Here is a 23567-nt window from a genome sequence, read left to right as displayed (position 1 = left end):
CTGGTACCTGGAGTTCCAGAGAGTCAGATCATGATGGCTGCATCCTCTCCGTACCTTGTCCTTTCCTCTCGTTGGGTGGCTGGAGAAATACCAGTAACTTCCTTGCATAGGGATATATGCCACCCTCCTTTGGGTTTTGACTGGTGCTTACTGATGAGATGCATCAATCTGATACTTGGGCTAAACAAATATAGGTATTGGTGTTGCCAAATATAGGTATTGATACTGCTTTTCCATTAAACATTTTTCTGGGGCTGGAAAGAGGGCTCAGTGGTTGCTTTTCTAGTAGACCTCGGTTCAATTCTCAGCACCCACATGGCAGCTCCGAACCATCTATAACTCCAGTCCCAAGGGCCATGACACCCTCTTCTGGTCTCCTCAGGCACACAATGTGGTATGTAGACACACACAGAGGGAAACACTCATACACATAGAATAAAAAGAAATAAAATCTCAACAATTAAAAAAGGTCCCACTCCCCTTCCTGTATAGTGAGGTTTAATCTCCCTTTCCTAGGTCTCCGCACGAGTCGGGGGTTCATTTGTCTCTTGCACTGTGATCTCTGCCTGGGCCATAGCAGGTGTTCAATACGCCTGCTGAGCAAATGAATGAGAGAGAGAAGAAGGCAGCAGCACAGGAGGAAATAGCACTGTCCTTACCTGCAACTGTACCATGCTCCCTTCTCCTTTCCCTATACAGATTTCCAATAAGCTCTGCTGTCTTAGAGTTAACTACTTTAATGAAACTGATGACCAAAAACAACTGGGGAGGAAAGGGTTTATGTGACTTATATTTCCACATCATAACCCATCACTGAGGGAAGTAAGGACAGGAAATCACACAGGGCAGGAATCTGGAGGTATGAGCTGATGCAGAGGCCATGGAGGGCTGCTTACTAGCTTGCTTCCATGGCTGACTCAGCCTGATTTCTTACCCAGGACCCCCATCCCAGAGGTGGCCTCACCCACCAGGGGCTGGGGCTTCCCACATCAATCACCAATTAAGAAAATGACCCCATATACAGGTACACTATAAGATCTACACAAGACACCATAAACTCTAAACAGAGCATTATGGTCTGTATGAAGGCACTATGAGCTGTGTACAGGGCGACATATGCTCAAAACAGGGCAAGAATTATACTCTGGATATTATGACATTATTATATATACATTGTACTAGGATTTCTTTGCAGATAACTGACTTCTATAATATTCAGTATGGGATATACATAGAGTATTATATGGCATTTACAGTGAAATCCGAGCTCATTATAGAACAATCTTAGATATATTCAGGCACTGATATCTATATATAGGACATGAAAGCTCTAAACATGGTACTATGGCTGCTATAAAGTAGACTTAGATTTACAAGTGCAGGAAAATCCCTGTGCAGGTACAATGAGCTGCACAACAGTGCAGTATTAGATGCTGAAAGGCTCATTGGTGTCAGAGCTTCCTGCTCTTCTAGAGGACCCGAATTCAGTTTCCAGTATCCATAACCATCAGCTCACAAGCTCCTGTAATTCCAGTTCCAGGAGACCTAACACCGTTTTCTGGCCTCCAAAGGCACCCATACATTCATGGCATACATCCACACAGACATATACATGTACCTGTTAGGAACACTCATGAAACTACAGCAAGCAGCCACATAGATGAATGTCAAAATGGGGTGCTAAATAGAAAAGATCACCTATTAGCATTACTGGCCTCTGCCAATGTTAACTGTTTTCTTCTAACAATTCAACTACATACCTCAAAACATTTGGATTTCCTTGACTTCTTTGCCGGACATACACCATGGAAGGCACAAGAAATTACCTGGAACTATGATGAACTATTTTAACACTAATCAAATAACAAAATATATTAATTCAATAGAATACCTGTAACGTTTTATATTCCTTTTGAAGGTCTTTTATTCTATTTTGTTCCTGGCAAACCCTGTTTAGCGATTCATCTTCTAATTCACCAATTTTGGATTTCACACTGTCCATGATCTGCTGAAGGTCATTGGCTCGCTGTTCCTGGTGTGCCGCTCGGTTCTGTTCTAGCTGAAGTTCACTTCTAATTAACAGACACAATTCCATCCCATCAGTGTTAAAGGAAACCAGATCATACATGTCATATAATAGGTTACTTTCCAAAATGTCTTCACATTTTTATTTATTTATTTATTCTTTTAGGTTGCTGTCTTCAGACACATCAGAAGAGGGCATCTGATCCCATTACAGATGGTTGTGAGCCACCATATGGTTGCTGGGAATTGAACTCAGGACCTCTGGAAGAGTAGTCGGTGCTCTTAACCACTGAGCCATCTCTCCAGCCCCTCACATTTTTTTTTTTTTCCGGAGCTGGGGACCGAACCCAGGGCCTTGCGCTTCCTAGGCAAGCGCTCTACCACTGAGCTAAATCCCTAACCCCGCCCCTCACATTTTTAATATTTCTTATTTTATTTTGGTGCCGAGACTCAAAAGTTAGCATAATTAGCATTGAACTGTAGCCTAGCCTCAACACTTCTATCTTCTAATAGGTCTGCGGCCATGCCCCCTGACGTATCCAGTCTTGTCTCTCTTACAGGAGGGAGTAACAGAAGAAACAGAGGTACCATTACACGTCAGTGCTAAGTGCTACCTAAAGTAATTTACTCAGTGTTTGCCCATTTATCTGTAAAAAATGTTATGTTTTACATTCATTACAAATGAAATTTTGGGGGGCTGGAGAGATGGTTCAGTGGTTAAGAGCACTGGCTACTCTTCCGAAGGACCCAGGTTCAGTTCCCAGCACGCATACAGTGCTTCATAATCATTCATAATCAGCTCCAGAGGATTTCACACCCTCTTCTGAACACTTAGGGCTCAGGCACCCCCATGGGACATTTACAAACATGCTAACAGAAACACTCATACACATAAGACGTAAAAAAAAAAAATCTAAGTATAAAGAAATTTCAGGATCCTCTTCAGAGAGCTGTGTTTAGAATACATGCAAACAACCCCAGGGGCACTCCCCTTTTCCTTACTTAAGCTGATGGTTTGTCTCTATGAGCTCCTGTAGCATGCTCTGCTGACGTGTGGTTTCTTCCATCAGTGTTTTGAAAGCCTGCCTCATTCTTTGTGATGATTGTTTGTCAAAAACGATGAAATCTGCATTGTAAAAAAATTATACACACATATATATTATATATATACACACACATATGAGATAGTAAAACCAAAGGGAAAGTAAAACCATTTTAAGATAAAAAACTTCTTTAAAAAAACTGTTTTGTACCTAACAAATCAGCAGGAGTAGTTACCTCTGAGATTGGCTCCTTTGACTAGGCACAAAGGTTTAAAGCCACGCGTCACCAACAGCCTACTGATGCTTTCCCATTCTGCTTCCTCCTGCTACAAGCACAGCAGAGAAAAAAAATCACTTGAAGATGTGGAGAAAAACCTCCTATGATTGCCTCTGTTTTCAGAAAAGAACCGTTTCTCCAAAAGACGTCTCATTTTTAAATGGACGTGTTTGTGTGTCTGCATGTAGACATGACACATTAAGTTCAGTTGCCTGCAAACACCTGACAAGTGTCAGCCCCTTGAGTTTGAAGTGGTTGTAAGTCACACAACATGGCTGCTGTGATGGTTGCTGGAAGACCAGCAAGCCATCTCTCCAGAACTCAAAAGGTTTTATGAATTTTTTTTCCTCTACTATGTACCCCTGGATGGACTTAAACTGGCAATGTTAGACCAGGTCAGCCTTGAACTTAGAGATGTGACTGACTCGGCTTCCCAAGTACTAGAATAAAAGATGTGCGTGTCATGCCTGGATTTAATAGGAAATTTTATGTATTAAAGGTAAGTGGCTGGCGAATGGCTCAGCAGTTAAGAGCACTGACTGTTCTTCCAAAGGTCCTGAGTTCAATTCCCAGCAATCACCTGGTGGCTCACAACCATCTGTAATGAGATCTGATGCCCTCTTCTGGTGACAACAGTGTACTCACATACATTGGAATAAATAAATCTTTAAAAAAAAAATAAATTAAAGGTAAAACGGATGTTTTTACTAAAATCAGCAACAGAATAGAAATATGCAAATGATTAAATTATTGCATTATACAAAATATTCACATGCAGGCCTTAGTAGGAAATTAGAACAAAAACAACTTGTAATTTCAGTGAAACAGATAAGTCTAATTAAAAAAGATCAGGCCATTCTCAGAGAACACAACTAAAAACTAAAACTAGGCACTCGGAAACAAGTATCCCTTTAACAATGATGAAAAAAGAAATCAAGGTCCATGTGAAGGCTGACTCAGGAAACAGCTGCTTCCAAAGGGGCAGGCTCTGGCCAGGTAGCAGTGGCAGTGAGGTTAAACAAGCAGAAGAGAGATTAAGTTCTACATCCAAAAATCAGATTGAAAGATTGATCTGTCCAGGTTCCTCTTTAATGTGAACCCATTTGAGATTGTTCAGCTACTCCTGAAGTAACAGATAAAGAAATAAAGGAGAGGTTTTGGCAGCTGTGTAATATTGGTGTGTCCTGATAAAAATCAAGACAATGATGTTAGAGCACAAAAGGCTTTTGAACCTGAAGACAAAGCTTACAAGTTGTTCCTATATCAGGAACAGAACAGGGCCCTGGATGTAATTCAGGCAGAAAAAAAGCACATTGTTAAGGGACAGGGACTAAAGGAAGGAAAGCCAACACATGTAGAGCATGATCCTGACCTGCTCAAACAAGTACTGCACAAACAAACCATGAAATGCTTTGCCGAGCTAAACATTAAGAGGGAGAAGCCAAAGACACATGTGGAGGAAGTGACAAAGTGGGTACTGAAGCTCAAGGAAAAGCCAGTGAGAAAAGTCAAGATGGTCAAGTAGATAGCATATGAAATCTGCAGGCAAACACCCAAGGAAAGAAAAGGAAGAGTTAGACCTTCCCAAGGCCACTCAAGGTCAAAACAACATGAGTGGCCAGCTGGGTCACAGCAACAGAACTGAGGACTCATTCTTTACTCCCATTTCCACCAACACAGAATAACACTAAGTTCATTTAAAGTCTCACTATAATTTAATATCAGAGTCATCCCTTAGTGCATTGACAGGAGGGGCTACCCCCATCTCCAGTTCTTGCCCACTGAACAAGCGCAAGTGGAAGGAGCCATCTTTGGTGCTTGTAGATAAGCTTCTATCTTTTTTATTAATTATTTTATTTGTTTACAGTTCAAAATCTGTATCTTGATGTTTTATACTTTATTGGATTTTGATGGTTAGAAACTTCATGGAGAGTTCCTGGAAATCATCTTGCTTGCTGTGAGATAAGACAAGCTTGGGCCACCTCAATAGTCTCTTTGCTTGCTTCTGAGGTGCCATCCTCAAAGTCCCAGAACAGGCAAAAGAGGCATTTGTGAATACACTGTGCAGTCACTCAGTGCTCTCAAGCCCTGTGATGTTTGGTATGATTCCTCTATTGACTGACCAACCATTCTGATCTCTAACAGCAGGCCAAGGAGATGCCTAGGCAGCCATAACTAGCCTCCAGTCTCCTGACCATCACATCCCCGGTGGAGCCACAGCTGCCAGAGCCTACCCCAATCACCATCAACTCAAAGATGAACAGCAAGACAGGGACCCAGCAGCCACCCCTTCCTCCGCACCCCCAGACACCAAGCAGGGCTCCACAGGTAGCATGCAGCAGCAGGGGACAAGAGAAGCACTAAGATCCTAAATCAGTTCACTATAAGAAATGGATGTGCCCTCATCAACAGGAATGACACACCAAAGATGATGTATACGCCCAACAGATTCACATAAAGAAAAAGCCCAAGAAGAACCTTTTGGAAGTAGAGTCTCAAGCTTGATATAGTTAAAGAAAAAGGTGGAGAAGAAGCAAATGTTACAGGCTCTGTGGAGATCCAGTTCAAGACAGGAAGTACCATTATAGATGATATCCACCTCACAGGGGTCCTCCATGCAATTACCAGAATAGAGAGATTAGGGGAAAGAAGGGATCAGAGAGCCCAACAACTCAGGCCTCGCTCCAGGTAAAGTTTCTAACCTTACTACAAAAGAAGATCCTATGGGTAGCAACCATGGTATTTCAAATCCTCCTGTGCAGGGAAGTAAGGGAGGCTGTTGATACTTAGGGCACAGGAGAGCAAGCCAGACCAGTAAGATAGACTATCCATGGTGTTATAGACCATGATTCTACAAGGCTCTCTTCACTAAAGACAGCATGGAGAAGGCAATCAAGTCAAGGAAAATCAGAGATGAGATGTAATGTCAACAGTCACCTCAACACAGGTATCACACCCAGCAACATCTATTATCCATGAAGATGCCCGAAGAACTCTGAACTACAAGAGGGCAGAGAGATAAAAGTAGCTGAAGCATCAGCTGAGAGGCTAAGCAGGGCGGGGCAGAGCTGATGCTGGCTTACCATCTCTATCAGCGCCTGGCTTAGTCACTGTGCTGGCTGGTTCTGTGTGTCAACACAAGCTGGAGTTATCACGGAGAAAGGAGCCTCCCTTGAGGAAAGGCCCCCAGGAGATCCAGCTGTAAGGCATTTTCTCAAGTAGTGATCAAGGGTGGGAGAGCCCATCATGGGTGGTGCCATCCCTGGGCTGGTGGTCCTAGATTCTATAAGCAAGCAAGCTGAACAAGCCAAGGGAAGCAAGCCAGTAAGTAACATCCCTCCATGGTCTCTGCATCAGCTCCTGCTTCCTGACCTGCTTGAGTTCCTGTCCTGATTTCCTTTGGTGACAAACAGCAATGTGGAAGTGTAAGCTGAATAAAGTGTTTCCTCCCCAACTTGCTTCTTGGTCATGTTTTGTGCAGGAATACAAACCCTGACCAAGACAGTCACCCAACAAGAATACATGAATAGGAAATCCCAGAAACAGAAGTAAATGAAACTGGAACAGAAGGTCTTAATTGCTTGCTTTTTGCCAATTGACCTGCAGGGGCCTGCCCCAGCTGTTCTTCTTACAGATTTGGTTTTAATTCATTTAGCAATAGGGTAGAAGCATTTTCTTCCTCGATGCAATAAAGGTTGGAGTTCATTTTTCATCCAGGATGAGTGAGTTCTTTCTGCACTGGCCTTTGCTCTTTCACTCCACATACATATGTAAGTATAGTTTTGTGTGTGTGTGTGTGTGTGTGTGTGTGTGTGTGTGTGTGTAAGTATGTAATTATGAGATAGTATGAAATTTAAATATAGTATAGTATGTATGATAGGATAATAGTTGTCTTTGGTTCTTCCTGAGGCAGCAGAAGGGGAATAGTATCAGACAGTAAGCTGGGGAGGTGGTGGTAAGACTTGGTCTTAGGAGATATTTAGGGTTGCTGTATAATAATAAAATATTCACTTATCTAAGTCTAAGTCACTTTGCTACTGTAGTTGACCTGCCTTTGGACAACTGCAGTCTCTGGCATTTAACACCACATCAGAAAACAGCAGGGTATTAAGTTTGGAGCAATAAACTTGTATTGAACACTCACAGAAGGAAAAAACTTTTACACAAGCAAATACGAATTAAACTCACATATGTTCATAAACAGATTCATGCATACATATTCTTAAATCTCCATTCAAACCAACTGGGCCCAGCTTTCATACTATCTCATAATTACATACTTACATATGTATGTGGAGCAAAAGACCAAGCACCAGTGCAGAAAGAACTCACTCATCCTGGATGAAAAATGAACTCCAACCTTTATTGCATCGAGGAAGAAAATGCTTCTACCCTATTGCTAAATGAATTAAAACCAAGTCTGTAAGAAGAGACTTGTAAAAACAAGTCTGTAAGGCTTTCTCTTTAGAAAGACTAAGTCTGCTTTGCTATTAAGAAAAGCCTGGGGGGCTGGGGATTTAGCTCAGTGGTAGAGCGCTTACCTAGGAAGCGCAAGGCCCTGGGTTCGGTCCCCAGCTCCGAAAAAAAGAACCAAAAAAAAAAAAAAAAGAAAAGCCTGACTGCTCCTCCTGCTTTCTCTGCTCCAGCTCCTTTTTCCCCCTTTCCTCTGCATTCTGCATATCACTCTCCTAAGTTGCCTTCCAGTTTCTATGTTATTCCACTCTGCCTTCTCTTTCTAATCCTGCTCTCTCTGCCTGCTCTGATGTAACAAATGTGCTTTACTTCTAAGTTCTTGTGTTCACTTTGTCTCCTCTCTTTGTCCTCAGCACTTACACCATCTTTCAGAATACATGATCACATGGTAAAAAGTTCACATGTTTACACATAAATTATAAATCGAATAAGCTTACAACAGAGGATGTTTACATGCATATCCATTAGGAATAATCATCTGGCTAAACATACATCATCTGTCACCAGCTCTGCAGGTTCATGGAGAGTTAAAAACCATAACTTTTGTGACCAAGGTATTAGTGAAGTTTTATATATATAAACTCAGTCAATATTTTATCTTCTGTCCTAGCACCTAAAGTAAATTGTTAGTTCCTTTTTTATGACTTTTGATTAATGGTTTTACAACCTCTTGGAATGTGCTCTGAGTAGTAGAAGCCTGCTTGCTACCTCAGAAGCAGTTAACTTGTGACACTTGAAAACTGGCAGAGTTCTCATTGTAGTTTTGACTATCAGAAGAATTTAATAGCAATGTTATTATAAAAGAGCTTAATAATTACTATAATTTTAGGAGTTCTTACAGAATCATCATTAAAAATTAAGAAACCATTTGTCTATATAGCATCACTACAAGACAGCCTAACTTTGTTGTTCTGCAGAGATCTGCTCAAAAGGGTGAGCTAATACCTAGGGATTGTTTTATATATAATAAAAGAAAAGGCATTTAAGTATCAGGAATCTTCCCTAAAATGAATTTCTCCTGGGCCTTGCCTACTGGAGCAAATCTGTTGTAGAGGTTAATCCAAGGTAGACCCACCTCAGGAAAAGTTTTAGCTTCTTGTTGACTCCTGACAGTACCAAGAGCTGTTCAGTATCAATACAATACTGTTCTATTATTTTAACATAAAGATATCCTTTTTGTATGTATATGAGTGTTTTGCCTACATGTATGTATGTGCCTGGTGCCTGGTGCCTGGTGCCTGAAGAGGTTAGAAAAGAAAGTCCAATCTCCTAGAACTAGAGTTACAGACAGTTGGGAGCCACCATACGGGTGACAATAACTATTTTAAAGCCTAGTTTTATTCCATACATCTTTAAAGTTTTTTTTAAAGATTTGATTATTATTTTTACTTTGTGTATGGTGTGTGTTTGAATAAGTTTTATGTAAACCACAAGTGTGAGAAGCCAAGACAGCATTGGATCCCCTAGAACTGGAGTGAGCCACCTGATACGGTCTGAGAACTGAACAGTCTTCTCCAGGAGCAGCAGCGCTTGTAAGCACTGAGCCGTCTCTCCAGCTCCACCTTTAGAGGTTTGTAAGTTGTTTTATTTTTCATCATGTTGAAAATTTTAAGAATTTCATCTTTTTTGGCTGGGTATGGAGGCACATGCCTTTAATTTCAGCATCAGGATGACGCAGGTAGATCTCTATGAATTCAAAGCCTTCCTGATGTACAGAGCAAGTTCCAGTACAACTAGGGCCACACGAAGACACCCTGTCTCAAAAAACAAAGCAAACAAAACAACTTTTTTCTACAGTAAAAAATATAAACTACAAACACCTATGACGGTGGTGATTCTGATGCTAAAGTCTTGTTCTCCAACTGTTTCTTGATTGATTAATAAAGATAACCAGCAACCAATGATGGGGATTGGGTGGAAAACTTAGGAATTTCACAGGAAGACATGGAAAATTGGGAGAAAGAAAGAGGAGGGAGGAGGAGCGGCAAGAGAAAGGCCAACAAGTCGTTAAGTTTTTGGTTGGAGTGGCCCATGGTCACGCTATCAGTTCAGGAGTGCCCCGTGATTGAATTAGCAAAGGCGTTTAGATTAACTGGTGCAAGAGAACCTGAGCAGGGCTGGTAGCACAGAAAGCTTAAAGTGGAGTAGCAAAAGCAATGAGCTGCACACCTATTAACAAATTCTTAAATAATTAAAAACAACTTACCAACTGCTGTGTGTGGTGGCATATACCTTTGATACCAGCACTCAGGAGGCAAGAAGCAGGCAGAGCTCACTGAGTTGAAAGCCAGCACGGACTACATAGTCAGATCCTATCTCAAAAGCGGGTAGGGGTGAGAGCCTGGAGAGATTGCTTACAGTTAAAGCATTTACTGCTCCTGCAGAGGACCCAGGTTCAGTACCCAACACCAACGTGGCAGCCCATAACCGTCTGCAAGTTGGGTTCCATTGCCCCTTCTGGCCTTATCTCTACAGACTCCTGCACATACATATATGTTGACACACAAGCATACACATATTTTTTAAAACTGAAAAAATGTTTTATTGTGATGGTTTCCTAGCATGACTCACAGCCAGAGACATCTTTCATTATGATTATTTACACTTCCTTCTTCTATTTTCTTATATACAACTCTTTCCTCACTTATTCCTAAGGTTTCAGGTCACACAGCTTGACTACTTTGGTGGATAGAGGACTAAAATTATCACTGATGTCCTAAAATCCAAAATCATTGTGTGAATATCTCAAAGGATTTCTGTCCATTAAACTTACTAAGAACAAAAGGCTTTGCTATGGTCATACATTTCATACAAACAAATAATACATGCTGTCATCTGATGCCTTCTGTATGTTGTATGAACACGAATGTGTGCATATGTGAAGGCCAGGGGGAGGGGAGCATTAAATGTCTTGGTCTGTCACTTTCCACTATAGTGTCTCTCACTAAACCTTGAACTCTGCTGGTGGCCAGCAACTCTGTCAATCCTCCAAACCCACACTCATCTGCCCACCTACCATCCCTGATGGCACTATAGAAATGACCATGACCATACTGTGGGGTTCTGGGGACATAAATGCAGGTCTCATGTTTACACAACCTTAATCACTGAGCCATCTTCCAGGCTTTATCTCATGTCGTAAGAGGAGGAATACAGCAGTTGTTATTTACAGATACTGAAAACAGAGACCTTTAGACCCTGGGGTTAAGAGTACATTACCCCTCTGCTCTTAAAGTGGATCCAGTTCTGTATCCAGGACCCATGTCAGCTCACAACTGCCTGGCCTCATTAGAAACCATATGCATACCTCCCCCTCCACATAAATCAGAAACAATAATAATAAACTTTAAAAATAATAACTAATGAAAACAGCTGGACATGGCACTTTCCAACATGTGTCCTGCTGACCCCAGCTGAGTAAAAGGTTCAAACTTCTGTGAAGTAAGAAGGAAAAAGACTGATAAAACTGAGAAAGCTTTAGTAATAAAGATACTTGACAGTCCTTATTCTGGAAATTTTCCAGTTATTTAACCAATCTTTTAAAAAAGGATTTTTAATTCCCTGTTCTTGTGTATGTGTCTGGGGACAGGTGGAGTGGGGTGGGGGAGCAGTACCTTTAAGTGAGTACCTGCAGAGGCCAGAAGAGAGTGTGAGATTCCCTGGAGCTGGAGTCGGTGATTGGGAGCTCTATAATGTAGGTACTAGGAACTGAACTCAGGTCCTCTAGAAAAGCAGTATACCTTCTTAACCATTGAACCATCTCCCCAACCCCACCAATCGTTTTTAAGTCATAATTTTCATATTTACACACCTAGCACTCTTTTGAACATACTTAATGAAAAATAGTGACTTAAAATATTTTGAGTTTACCTGTTTTTCAGTCACGGGTCTGTTTGCTGAAAGGCTAGAATCCTGGGCTTGAGAAGTCACTGTGGACAGTGGTTCTTTTGTAGAATCTGAAGTAGAGATCGGCAATAAAAATACTTGAGTTCCCTAGATGAAAAGAGAAAGAGTGCAACAGCAGTTACAGGAGGGCCAGGGATGAATTGTCACAATGCTTGTCTGTCACACCAACAGTGCTGGTTCATTCTCCAGTCAGCATAAACCTACTGTGTGGTGCTCGCCTACTCTCCAAGGCCTCAGGAGACGGTGGCAGGAAGAACAGAACTGCAGTCATTCTTAGACACAAAGAAAATTGTATGTAGGGTTACACTCGCTGAGACAAACCAACACCCATGTTCTCAGGCATGGTTTACTTTCTTCCTGAGTGCCTCTTTCCTTATTCCTCATGCTTTCAATCGATATTTAAGATGGGCATGGTGCCACACTTTTAAATCCCAGCATTTAGGAAGCAGGAGCAGGTGGGTCTGAGTTTAAGGTCTGTCTGGCCAAAACAATCTGTATTTAAAATGTCTTTTAATAATTTGCCCCCCCAAAATATATATATTTAAAAGAATGTACTACTCAGCTGGGCAGTGGTGACACACACCTTCGATTCCATTACTAGGGAAGCAATAGATCTTGAACTGCAGGCAAATCTTGGTGAGTTTGAGGCCAGCCTGACCTACAGAGCAAGCTCCAGGACAGTCAGGGCTACACAGAGAAACCTTGTCTCAAAAAAAAAAAAAAAAAATCACACACACACACACCCCCCAATCCACTTCCACTATTCCTATAGGGAAAAATCAGGCTATGTTTATGTAAATATTTACTTCCTAGATAACATTTACAAGATTTATTTGATATAAGATTTATTTGAATAAATCCTAGCTTATACTGTTCTCTGGAATACATTCTAGGTTTTCCATACAAAGAATGAGAGAAATAACTTTAAAAGAATATGTATATATACATATACAAATGTATATAAACAAAGACACACATACACACATACACACACACACACACACACACACACACACACACACAGAGGAATGAATCACAGGGTCTCTGCATGTTGCCTTGGCTGTCTAGAATTTACTACATAGATCAGGCTGGCCTCTGAGATCACCTGCCTCTGCCTCTAGGTGCTAGAATTTACAAGTATGGGCCACCATGCCTAGTCCAGGATATTTTGAAAAGATTGTGAGGCTACTGAACTGTTAAAATTTAGGAGTTTCTATTGAAAAATCTAAAAGGACATTGTCTAGTCTGCAGTTTCTAATCAGTTGATGAGTTCACTAGCCTACAAAGAGGGATACCAAAATCTTTGTTACACAGTCTTTATTTCTAAGTATATCAGAAGCTAAGAACAAGAATTTCTGTTTGGTCCACAAAAAAAAAAAAGCTTGTAGTCAGTCTACTTGCAATATAAGACTACTATTCTGGGGGAAAAGAATTCCTTGATTTCTTTGATATAGATAAGACTTTCCAAGGGCAAAAATAATTCATATTCATTAACATCATAGAATCTGAAAATTACTTAAAACCAACTCCCTATCTATCAGGAACATGTGAAAGGAGAGTTGACTAAGTCAGGAACAATCCCTGAGCAGGAACAGCAAATCAACTACACATGTCAGGAAGGGAAAAGGCAATGACACCATCACTGCTAGAAGGAATTATTCCAGTCCCCAGATATTATATAAACCAGGCACTGTAGATCTGCTGAGAAATTCATCATTGAAAAGAAGTGGGCTTGGGGCTGGAGAGATGGCTCAGTGGTTAAGAGCACTGACTGCTCTTCTAGAGGTCCTGAGTTCAATTCCAAGCAACCACATGGTGGCTCACGACCATCTGTAATGGGATCCAATGCCCCCTTCTGGTGTGTCTGAAGACAGCTACAGTGTACTCATATACATAAAATAAATAAATATATCTTTAAAAAAAGAAAAGTGGGCTGGCCCCCAAAGCTCGGAATACCCAAGATACAATTCAGAGATCACATAAAGTTTAAGAAGAAGGAAGACCAAAATGTGGATTCCTCAGTCCTTCTTAGAAGGGGGAACAAAAATACTCACAGGAGGAATTATGGAGACAAAGTGTGGAGCAGAGACTGAAGGAAAGGCCATCCAGAGACTGCAACTTAAGGGACAGACAAGATGGTTCAGTGAATTAAGCCTCTTGAGGCCAACCCTGACAACCCAAGTCCATGAACCCAGGATGCAGAAGGACCCAATTGGCCATCCAAGCTGTCCTCTGAACTCCACATATGCGTTAGCATAAGCATTGGCACACATATAATAAACAGGCAAATGCATTTTTATCTAATTGCTTTTTAAATTTTGGTTTTGTATTTCTTGAGACAAAGAGTCTCCCTATGTAACCCTGGCCTACCTTTGCCTCTTGAGTCCTGGGATTAAAGGTGTTCGACACCTGTAACATACTTTTTAAAAGCAATTTATCAGTGGGTATGATGCTCCACACATTTAATCCCAACACCTGGGAGACGGGAGCGGGTGGGTCTCTATGAGTTTGAGACCAGCCTGATACTTGTTACTTAGCAAGTTCAAGGGTGGCTAAGGATACACAGTGAGACCCTTTCTCAAAAACAACTTGAGGACGGAGCTATTTGACCCTAACTGTCACACACAGTTCAGGGTATGACCCATTACAGCAGGAAGTCAGAAGGCAGCAGTAGCTTAAAGCAGCTGGTCAACTGAATCCATGATCTGAAACTAGGAATGAATGCAAAGATGCTATTCAGCTCCCCTCTCCACATGCACCGTCCTATCCAGGGAGTGGTACCAACCAGCTCTTGGTCTTGCCACCTCACCGTAATTCAGATAGTTCCCCACAGACATGCCGGAAGCCGGTCTCCTAGGTGATCCTACATTGTCCCAGGTCAACAACACTAAACCAGCACAACTGGTAAGACCACAGTCCAAGCCAGGCCCTCTTCTAGCTCCACAAGCAAGCCACTTTCCACGATTTCCAGGTTAGTCAGGAGGCTTCTCTCCTATGAGCTAATATCACTCCCAAGCCCCATGGTGCAATATTAGGCTCAATAAAGTCTTCTCCCAACTGATCTCTTGCCTACTTGCAGACTTTCATCACAGAAGACCTCATTAAACTGGTTGCACAAAGATGAGACAAAACCCCCACACCTCTAGCCCTGGCAGAGACAGCCAAAACATTTCTGAAAGCCACCAAGAGCTAAAACAACAGGAGTCGGTGAAAAATGCAAGGATTCCTCTCAGGCCACTGGAATTATCACACTAGGAAGCAGCTGAAGAGGTCCTAAGAACAACCCAGAGCAGAAAGAACAAACCACAAAAGACAGGGGTGTACGGTAAAAGCCAAGGTGTCAAAGCGGAGGGCTATGAAGAATGGAAGGCAGGGGCTGAAGCTAGGAGGACTGCCCGTCCCAGGGACTGGGAGAGTTCAAGATCACAGTTAGCCACAGCTCGAGAGCTTAACCGTAGCTCAGTGTTGGCGTTCGAATGTTGGAGTCTTAAGTCTCTAGTTCCTGAGGCTTAGGGTCCAGGCTTCAACACTAAGGGAAGGGCTACCTGCCTATCCAGGACTTCTGTAAAAGCAAAAGAGATCACAGCCAAGCAACTGGGGACAGGCTTGCCAAAGCTTAACAGCAAACACAGTTAAAGCAATAATAACCAAAAGAAAGCTAGTACAGACTCTATAACCAGACTGCCTAAGGATTCTGCATAAGATCAGGGAATACTAATGCTTTTGTGCTTGGATTTCATGGAAAAAAAAGGGGGGGGGGGGAATAGTACTTACCTCCCAGAAGCACTGTGAAGACCCAATAGACAGAGCATAGGGTAGTGCATACCTCACAGGACAGAGTTGCTGCCTAACTTTGTTAAGATTCAGTTTTCTTCCTAAATTTAAACTATTAATATTACTTGACAGAATTATCAGGTAGTCAAAAGAAAAGACCATGTAACTATCATTTAGCACAATAAGCAAGACACTTTTTTTTTTTTATTAATTTTATTTAAAGATTATTGTAGCTGTCTTCAGACACACCAGAAGAGGGTATCGGATCCCAGTGCATATGGTTGTGAGCCACCATGTGGTTGCTGGGAATTGAACTCTGGAAGAGCAGTCAGTGCTCTTAACTACTGAGCCATCTCTCCAGCCCACCAAGACACTTTCTTAACAATCTCTCAATTGGAAAAAAAACCATGTAGTCATCTATTATATTGGACACCTACCTCAGTCATAGCGATTCCTCTGTAGTTTACATAGATGGTTCAAGTTAATCCCAATAAAATGATCACCCAACGAGTCTCATGTCCAAAACTGGATCTTGATCTAGGTTTCAAAAAGATAGAGGCCAAAGCTTTGAAATGTTCAGCCTGTCACTGAAAATGGTCGAGTTATTCACAAGGCAGGTATCTACGGTACAAATAACCACAGTCTGAAAAACTGCAACATGAACGGCTTTTCCTCAAATCCCGCCCCCACTTCCTTTCCCCTTATCCTTCCTCCTATTTTATCGAAACATGTGCTGTATATTCAAGTCTATCATTCTGCTGTGTGGCTTCAAAGCTAGTTATCCTTGCTTGCAAGTATATTTTAGTCAAGTAAAAGCAGGAAGCACAGAACCCATTTACACCTGTGATCAAGCAAACTGCCCCCCCCCCCCCCCCACACACACACACACACACACACACACTCAACTCCCAAGAGGTTTTCTGAGTTCTGAAAATGTTCTTTAAAAAGTTGTGATAAAGGGGTTGGGGATTTAGCTCAGCGGTAGAGCGCTTGCCTAGCGAGCGCAAGGCCCTGGGTTCGGTCCCCAGCCCCGGAAAAAAAGAAAAAAAGAAAAAAAAAAGTTGTGATAAAAATCTGTAATAAGCTTTTTCAAGAGTACATTTCCAATTATTACAAATTAACACAAATTTCTACCTACTAATGCAAACGTGTTAATCATTTGTAGTGGTCTCTTCCCCACTCATGCTAGTAATAGGACACAAGCTCAAAACCTTGAAAGTCCTAGGACCAAGGCAGAACCTTTACAGAGAATGATTAACGCATAGGACCCCTAGAGTAGAAGGTAGAAGATAGAAGTTGTTTAATACATAGCAAATACAGCCAAGTGTAAAAAAGGAGAAAAAGATTCCATGCCCATAATTCCCAGCTTTGGGTCTTAGGAAGGAGGATCATGAGTTCCGCCGACAGCCCGGCTACATAGCAAAACCCTATCTCAAGAAAAGAAGAAAGAAGCTAGGCATGGTGGCACACACCTTTAATCTTAGCACTCAGGAGGCAAAGGCAGGTGAATCTTATGAGTTCAGGGCCAGCCTGGTCTACACAGTGAGTTCCAGACAGCAGGGCCTATAAAAAGACCCTGTCTCAAAAAAAAAAAAAAAAAAAAAAAAAAAGCAAAAAACAAAAATAACTGAAAAATGGCTCAGTGCTATGAGGACCAGAGTTGAATTCCCCCTACCCATGTTTGGTGTCTCACAATGACCTGTGATTCCAGCTCCCAGGAGATCCAACCCCTTTGCCCACCCCACCCCCAAGGAATGTGTACACATACATACAAACATAATTAAACGTGGTAAAAACGTTAATGATGGATGGCGGTGCATGCCCTTAATCCTAACACTCAGAAAGCAAATCCTGGTGGATTTCTGTGAGTCCAAAGCCAAAATGGTCTGCATAGTGACTTCCAAGACAGTCAGGGATACATGGTAAGATCTTGTCTCAAGAGAAAGAGATAGGAGGGGAAAAGAGAAAAGGAAAATAGAAAAAAAGAAGATAAAAGAAAAACAAAATGAGAAAAAGGAGGAACGAAAAACTGGAGATGTTTAAAACAGAACCTTACTATTCAACTCTGGCTGACCTAGAACTAGCCTAGGGTAGTTTTGAACTCAGCAATCTACACCTCTCAGTCTCCAGTGTGATTTCAAGTGTCAGCCATCTTGGGGAGGGTGTATATTTTGGCACAGTCCATCCATGTTTTTCAACAGTTCATTAAATTGCCCTGTGGGTTTGAGGATCTGTTAAAATATAACACATTAAAATTTATAGCCAGGAGGTGGTGGTGTACATGTTTAGTCTCAGCACTCAGGAGACAGAGGCAGGAGCGTCTCCGTGAGTTCTAGGTGAGCTAAATCTACAGAGCTAGTTCCAGGACTGCCAAGGCTACATAAAGAAACTCTGTCTCAAAAAAACCATATATATCAGTGGGGTGTGGTGGTGTTTAGCAGCAAATCTAGCATTTCGGAGGTTAAGGATCAGGAGTTCAGGGTCATCCTCAGACTAGGTTACATGAAACCTTGCCTAAAAATGAACAATTCTATTCCAATAATATTGCAATTTGCTCTTTGCTGTTTACTATTTATTATATACAAAAATCCATGCAACGCAGAAGGTTGAAAGCGATGCCTGCAGGGCTGATATGATTACAAATAAAGTGGCAGGCTAGAAAGACAGGTCAGTGGGTAAGGCAAGAAATGCCTTGATATGCAATCCTCAGAACCCACAGGAAGTGAGAGTTCTGTAATCTCCGCCCTCCCATAGGGAGATCAGAGGACACTGCAGCTCTCTCCCCTCTATCCCCAACAGTATGCAGGAAAACAAAAGACCTTGTCTCAAACAAGGTAGAGGCGAGGACAGATGCCCGAAGTTGTCCCTTCCTCTACGCTTGCGTTGTGGCGTGAACACTCAATTTCTGATTAGTTGATAATAGTGGGAACCTTGATTAGGCTTTGCTGTATTCTTCACATTAATCAACGTGGACCCACATAAAAGCGGAGTCTGCACCCTGAATTTGTAATGAGTCTGGCAGGAAGGGTACTCGCCTACCCTTTACTCCGCGACCTCCCAACTTTGCTCCAAATCGCTATCACCTGACAGCGCCGCAAAGAGAGGGGAAGCTAATCAGCCCCTAGGATCTACAGCTAGCCCCAAACCCAGGTTCCTTGTAGGATTCTAGGCTCAGTTCCTGCTCCTCCATCAGGTCGCTCCTCATCAGGTCACTCGGCTGGGAGCGAAGGCTGAGCGCGGCCTTCTCCCCGCAGGGTGGTCCACGCCCACACCTGCACGCGCAATTCCTAGCTAGCGCGAATGAGCCGGGGCGACTCCATCCTGGGGGCCCTGGCTGCTCATTGGGACGCTCCGCACTCCGGAGAAGCCACCTTTAGGGCGTGCACCTGAAAGGGGCCCACGCAAAGTCCTCAGCGACCCCAAGGGCCACTCACCTCAGTCGCTGCTTGTAGCTAGAATCGCGCCCGCCCCGCGGCTTAAGCCCCGCCTACGCGTCCGTTAGCGCAACCAGGCTGACCAATCGAACCGATGCGGTCGATGGCCTCCCAGTGGGGCGGGACAACACCACCTGGCGCGCTGCGCTCTGCCTGGTTGATTCTCAGTCATCAACCTTGAGTTTCTTTGATCCCTGAGAAACTAGAAATACACACATTTGCGGTCGCAAGTGAAAGTTAGACCAGGGTTGCCTGGCCGTCACTGGATGCTTGCGCTCACTACAGCTCCCTCTCCATGACTGCGAGCCTTTTTTCAGGAACTGCCTGCCGGCTCTCGATTCTCCAGATCGGGCTAAGAGCTATACAGGCTGGCATTCAGACATTTCACCGTCTCCTTGAACATTTTCAAATGTCTATAAAGTACTGAGATGCCTGCGTGACGAAGCTCAGTCTAGATAGGAAGTTTGGACTCCTGTTAGACACTGATAAGCCTGGTTAGTAAAGGGTTTGCGGCTACACAGATAAAGAAGGATTACATAAGGCCTGGTGAGATACAACTCTTCAAGTTTGGATCGGCTGAGAAGCCTTGAAAATTTGATCTGTGGGCCTCCAGGTTAATTAAATCAGACTCTATGAAGTGGGGCCCACGTGTCCAGAGTTTATAAGGTTCCCCCAAGTGATTCTAATGTATAGCCAGAAAGAGAAATAATTAATTATTCTAAACCTGGTGGGGAAGAGGGACTGGGGATGTAGATCAGTTGGTAGAATGCATAGCATGCGCTAAACCCTTGGGTTTGATTCCTCAACTCCGCTTGAGACAGACATGGTGACGCATGTCTATAATTGCAGAAATTAGGAGGTAGAGGCAGACCAGGAGTTCAAGGTCATCCCTAGATTCCTAGCAAAATTCAAGGCCACCGAGAGCTACATGAGCCCTTGTCTCAAGGAAAAAAAAATAAAAATATGATCTCTCTTCACTCTTTTCAAAAACTAAAAAAGGGTTAAGAAATCCAAAATATTTAAGGGGGGAAAAAAATCACGTTTACAAACCTGAAGGATGACCTCGAGTTTCAGGGATCGATCATCATTGTTCTTGCAATTTATAACCACACGGTGGCACTATTGACAACAGGCCTTTCCAGAAGGACTTGGGAAATCCAAGTCCCATCTGGGCCTTAGTGAACCTAATACATCAACTGAAGTGACTCTCTCTAGGAGGTCCAAGGGCGCACATCCCTTAAGGGGGTACTGCTCTCAAACCCACATTCAGGCAGTGAAACCACAGTGAGTCTGAACTGTGTGTGTTCCCCGCAAACATGTCCCAACTCCCTCTAGCCGCCACCCCCCACATTCCTGCCCCATGCCTTTCCATATCCGGATAGTCACGCTGAGGAGCTGGCAGATTTTCATTTTCAGTCTAACCCGATCTTACTGCTTGCCTTTTCCAGAACAATAGGGTGACTTTCCCATTCTTCTGAGCTAACCTGCTCTAATCGCCTCTATAGGCCAAATGTCCCCGGGTTAGACTTACTTTTGATGCTAGTAATATAAAACAAAAGACAAAACAAGACTAGTTCAAACTGCCTTAAACACAGAAAGGAGGTAGACCTCGAGATTGATTAACTCAAACCAACCTCAGTGGCTAAGGGGTCGATACGTTTCAAAGGGCCCAGTTGCTATTAGTCTGTGCTGTGAAAAACATGGTAAATTCATACTTATTTTCCAGCTGCCTACCAGGACCACATACTCTCTTTTCCCATAGAAACTTCTCCAGTTTTTGTTGTTTGTTTTTGTTTTATTGAGTCAGTTGGATCTGCCAGATACACCTTACCTCCTGGTCAGTAGTTGCCTGGGAGATGAAGAGGCGACTTAAGCCTGGATCCCAGAGAGTAAAGAAGGAGTAGCCATAATTTTAAACGGTTTCCAAAGTGCTGACGCTTCTTCCATCACCTCATAGCCAATACTGGGAAGGGGGGTAACATTAAATATTTAAATCTCTGGGTGTCTGATACAGTTATTTTCCTTTTATTTCAGCTTTCATTGTTGTTTAGAAACTAAATTTGGCTGGGCAGTGGTGGCACACACCTTTAACCCCAGCACTAGGGAGACAGTGATAGTGGATCTCTGAGTTCTGTCCAGCTTGGTCTACAGAATAAGTTCCAGGACATCCAGGGCTATACAGAGAAACACCACCTCAAAAAAGTAAATAGGGGGTTGGGGATTTAGCTCAGTGGTAGAGCGCTTGCCTGGGAAGCGCAAGGCCCTGGGTTCGGTCCCCAGCTCCGAAAAAAAGAACCAAAAAAAAAAAAAAAAAAAAGTAAATAGGTGGATGGATAGATAGATAAATAGATAGATACCAAATTTAGAAAATCAGCCAACCCATTTTTTAAAAAAATGTTTAAAAAACATATGCCATGTTTTGTTTTGTGATGGACATAATTTCCAGCTGCTCTCTTAAAGTGGTAGTGTCTGTGATCAAATTGGTGAGAGGCAGCATAGGAAACTAAACATCACTCAGGTCCTTCCTGAGAAACCAGGAAAGCAATCTGAAACTTAGAACAAAGTCAGAAGCTCAATCAGCCAGAGCAAGAATGTTTCGTGTTTAAGTTCAAGACCTTTCATGGTGCTTTGTTCAGACATGATCTCCTGCCAGGCAGTCCTGGCAGGTAGGTAACAAATGACTCTTCCTCCCACAGGTGTCCCGCCTCTGTGAAATAGTTACAAAATGCAGCCCAGACTCTCTCTCCAGTCCAGCACACCAGAAACTATAGAGAGGGGGACTAGATGGCTGGAGAACCACAGGTCAGCTGCTCCAATTCCACTGTAGATTTATTTCAGTGGAACTTGGGGTGCGAGTCCTAAATATTAAACCCAAATTTTTCTTCAAGCATACTACTTTTCAAATCATATGATCTCTTAACATAAACATTTCAAATCCTATGTGCCTGAACCAAAAGATAAAGCCAGTAACTTCTGAAGGGCTTTGGGTCCCTGTGTAAAATAGAATAAATATAATCACCGGGCTGTTGTGAGAACTAGAGTCACATAGCAAGAACTTCATACATTATGTCTTATTAGTCTTATAAAAATATCTAGAATCCTTGAATTTTATGAGAAAACATTATCCTTTGATAAGCTGTGAGCTGTGACCCCACTAGGGTTTCCTAGTCCTCCCCATTCTGAATTGTTTCTCAGAATTAAGTATTTGATAAAAAAGAAATTCAGAAGGGGACAACTAAGGATTAGGAGGAAACCAGCCAACCTTGAGGCATCTCTGGAGTCTTCCACTACAACCCTTCTTTAATAATTTATTATGTGTCCAATCTACGAATAAAAGCAAATAATGAAGAGAAAGCTACTATGAAGTCTTCCTCTTGGGGAACTGTAGAGGGATTTTTTTTTTTTTTTGGTCTTTTTTTTTTCGGAGCTGGGGACCGAACCCAGGGCCTTGTGCTTCCTAGGCAAGCGCTCTACCACTGAGCTAAATCCCCAGCCCCTATAGAGGGATTTTAATTCAGCATCATGGCTGTTCTGGCTGGAATACAGACATGCCCTTCACGCCTTCAATCCCAAACAATGAGGGTAAAGTTAGTTTGTTGAAGAAAGCATCGGTGTTTGAAAGTGATGTCTAATTAAGTGGCAGACAAAATGACAAATCAGAGAAAGATTTGGCAGAACAGGATACGCCCAACTCATGAGGAGAGAGAGGAAAGGGAAGCTACCTGAAGGGCAGTGCAGTGAGAGGGGGAGGCAGTTTTGCTGGGACAGTTGTACAGAGACAGGGTGGAGAGAGAGAGCAGGTTAGACACATCTGAAGACAGAATGAGACAGAGAGGGAGAAGGAGGCAGAAGATTAGAATATATTGCCAAAGTTAGTATGAGGCCAAGCAGAAGCTGGGAGAAGCCAGACTGAATCAGTCAGCTTGGAGAGGAGTTTGAGTCAGAACAGCTGAGGTGACCAGCCAGCCAGAGTTCAGAAAGAGCTAGACAGGGTGAGCTTATTCAGCAGTAAGTCTCAGAGGCTGAAAACATTCCAGGCCTAGATAGGATTGTACAGAGGCTAGAAGCTTCCAGGACTAGGCCCAGGTTAGCAGAAGGAGGCAGCAGTAAGACTCGGAGATGCCAATTACATTAGGAGAATAAAAGTCGCTTTTCCAGGGAACCTTTCATTTCAAGGTCAGGTACAAAGCTCTCTCAGCAGAATTTCTGGAGCACAATTTGCTCAGGAATTCAGTCATATCATTTCCAAGATCTATTAACCTAATCAATAGGTTGTTTCCTCTTGTCAACACTGTCTTCTCTCCCAGACTGCACTTGCTTATCGCGTAGAAACTTTATCCATTATATTCATCCCAAAGTTGGAACAACCTGACATTATCATCAAGCTACAGAAGTAAGCTGTAAGATGGGGCCCACTCGGGCTCCTATCACAAAAATGTCTTTTGACTACATAATTTCCAAACCACAGAAATGTGTTGCTTTCTGTTCTGGCTGAGAAGTCCAAAATCAAGGTGTCAGAAGATGAAGAATCTAGAGAGGGATTGCTTTGCTCACCTAAGATAGCACCTTTTTCCTGCACCCTTATGAAACCAAGGAAAACCTGAACAAATTCTTCACACTTAACCTGTGTCACCT

The 23567-nt window shown here is 42.6% G+C and overlaps 1 protein-coding gene and 1 pseudogene across 19 annotated transcripts in view; one reads left to right on the top strand and one right to left on the bottom strand.

The window, feature by feature from the left end:
- Positions 1-23567, bottom strand: part of Cep70 (centrosomal protein 70) — a 53059-nt gene that overhangs the window by 27933 nt on the left and 1559 nt on the right. For 2 of the 19 annotated variants that reach the window (XM_063265890.1, XM_063265899.1), the window contains exons 1-7: positions 18933-19068; positions 15936-16035; positions 11690-11811; positions 10025-10067; positions 3304-3394; positions 3028-3151; positions 1892-2072 (exon numbers count right to left, since the gene is read on the bottom strand). In XM_063265890.1, coding sequence (XP_063121960.1) covers positions 1892-2072; positions 3028-3151; positions 3304-3394; positions 10025-10067; positions 11690-11811; positions 15936-15944 — 570 coding nt within the window. In that variant the 5' untranslated portion in view covers positions 15945-16035; positions 18933-19068. The other 17 variants (XM_063265896.1, XM_063265900.1, XM_063265895.1 and 14 more) reach the window with 13 other exon arrangements.
- On the top strand, positions 4263-5121 carry Dnajc8-ps3 (DnaJ heat shock protein family (Hsp40) member C8, pseudogene 3; annotated as a pseudogene).

This window comes from Rattus norvegicus, chromosome 8, assembly GCF_036323735.1.
Source record: "Rattus norvegicus strain BN/NHsdMcwi chromosome 8, GRCr8, whole genome shotgun sequence".
In the NCBI taxonomy this organism is placed as follows: domain Eukaryota; kingdom Metazoa; phylum Chordata; class Mammalia; order Rodentia; family Muridae; genus Rattus; species Rattus norvegicus.
Note: the sequence above shows the minus strand (reverse complement) of the source record. Positions and strands in the feature narration are given on the sequence as shown.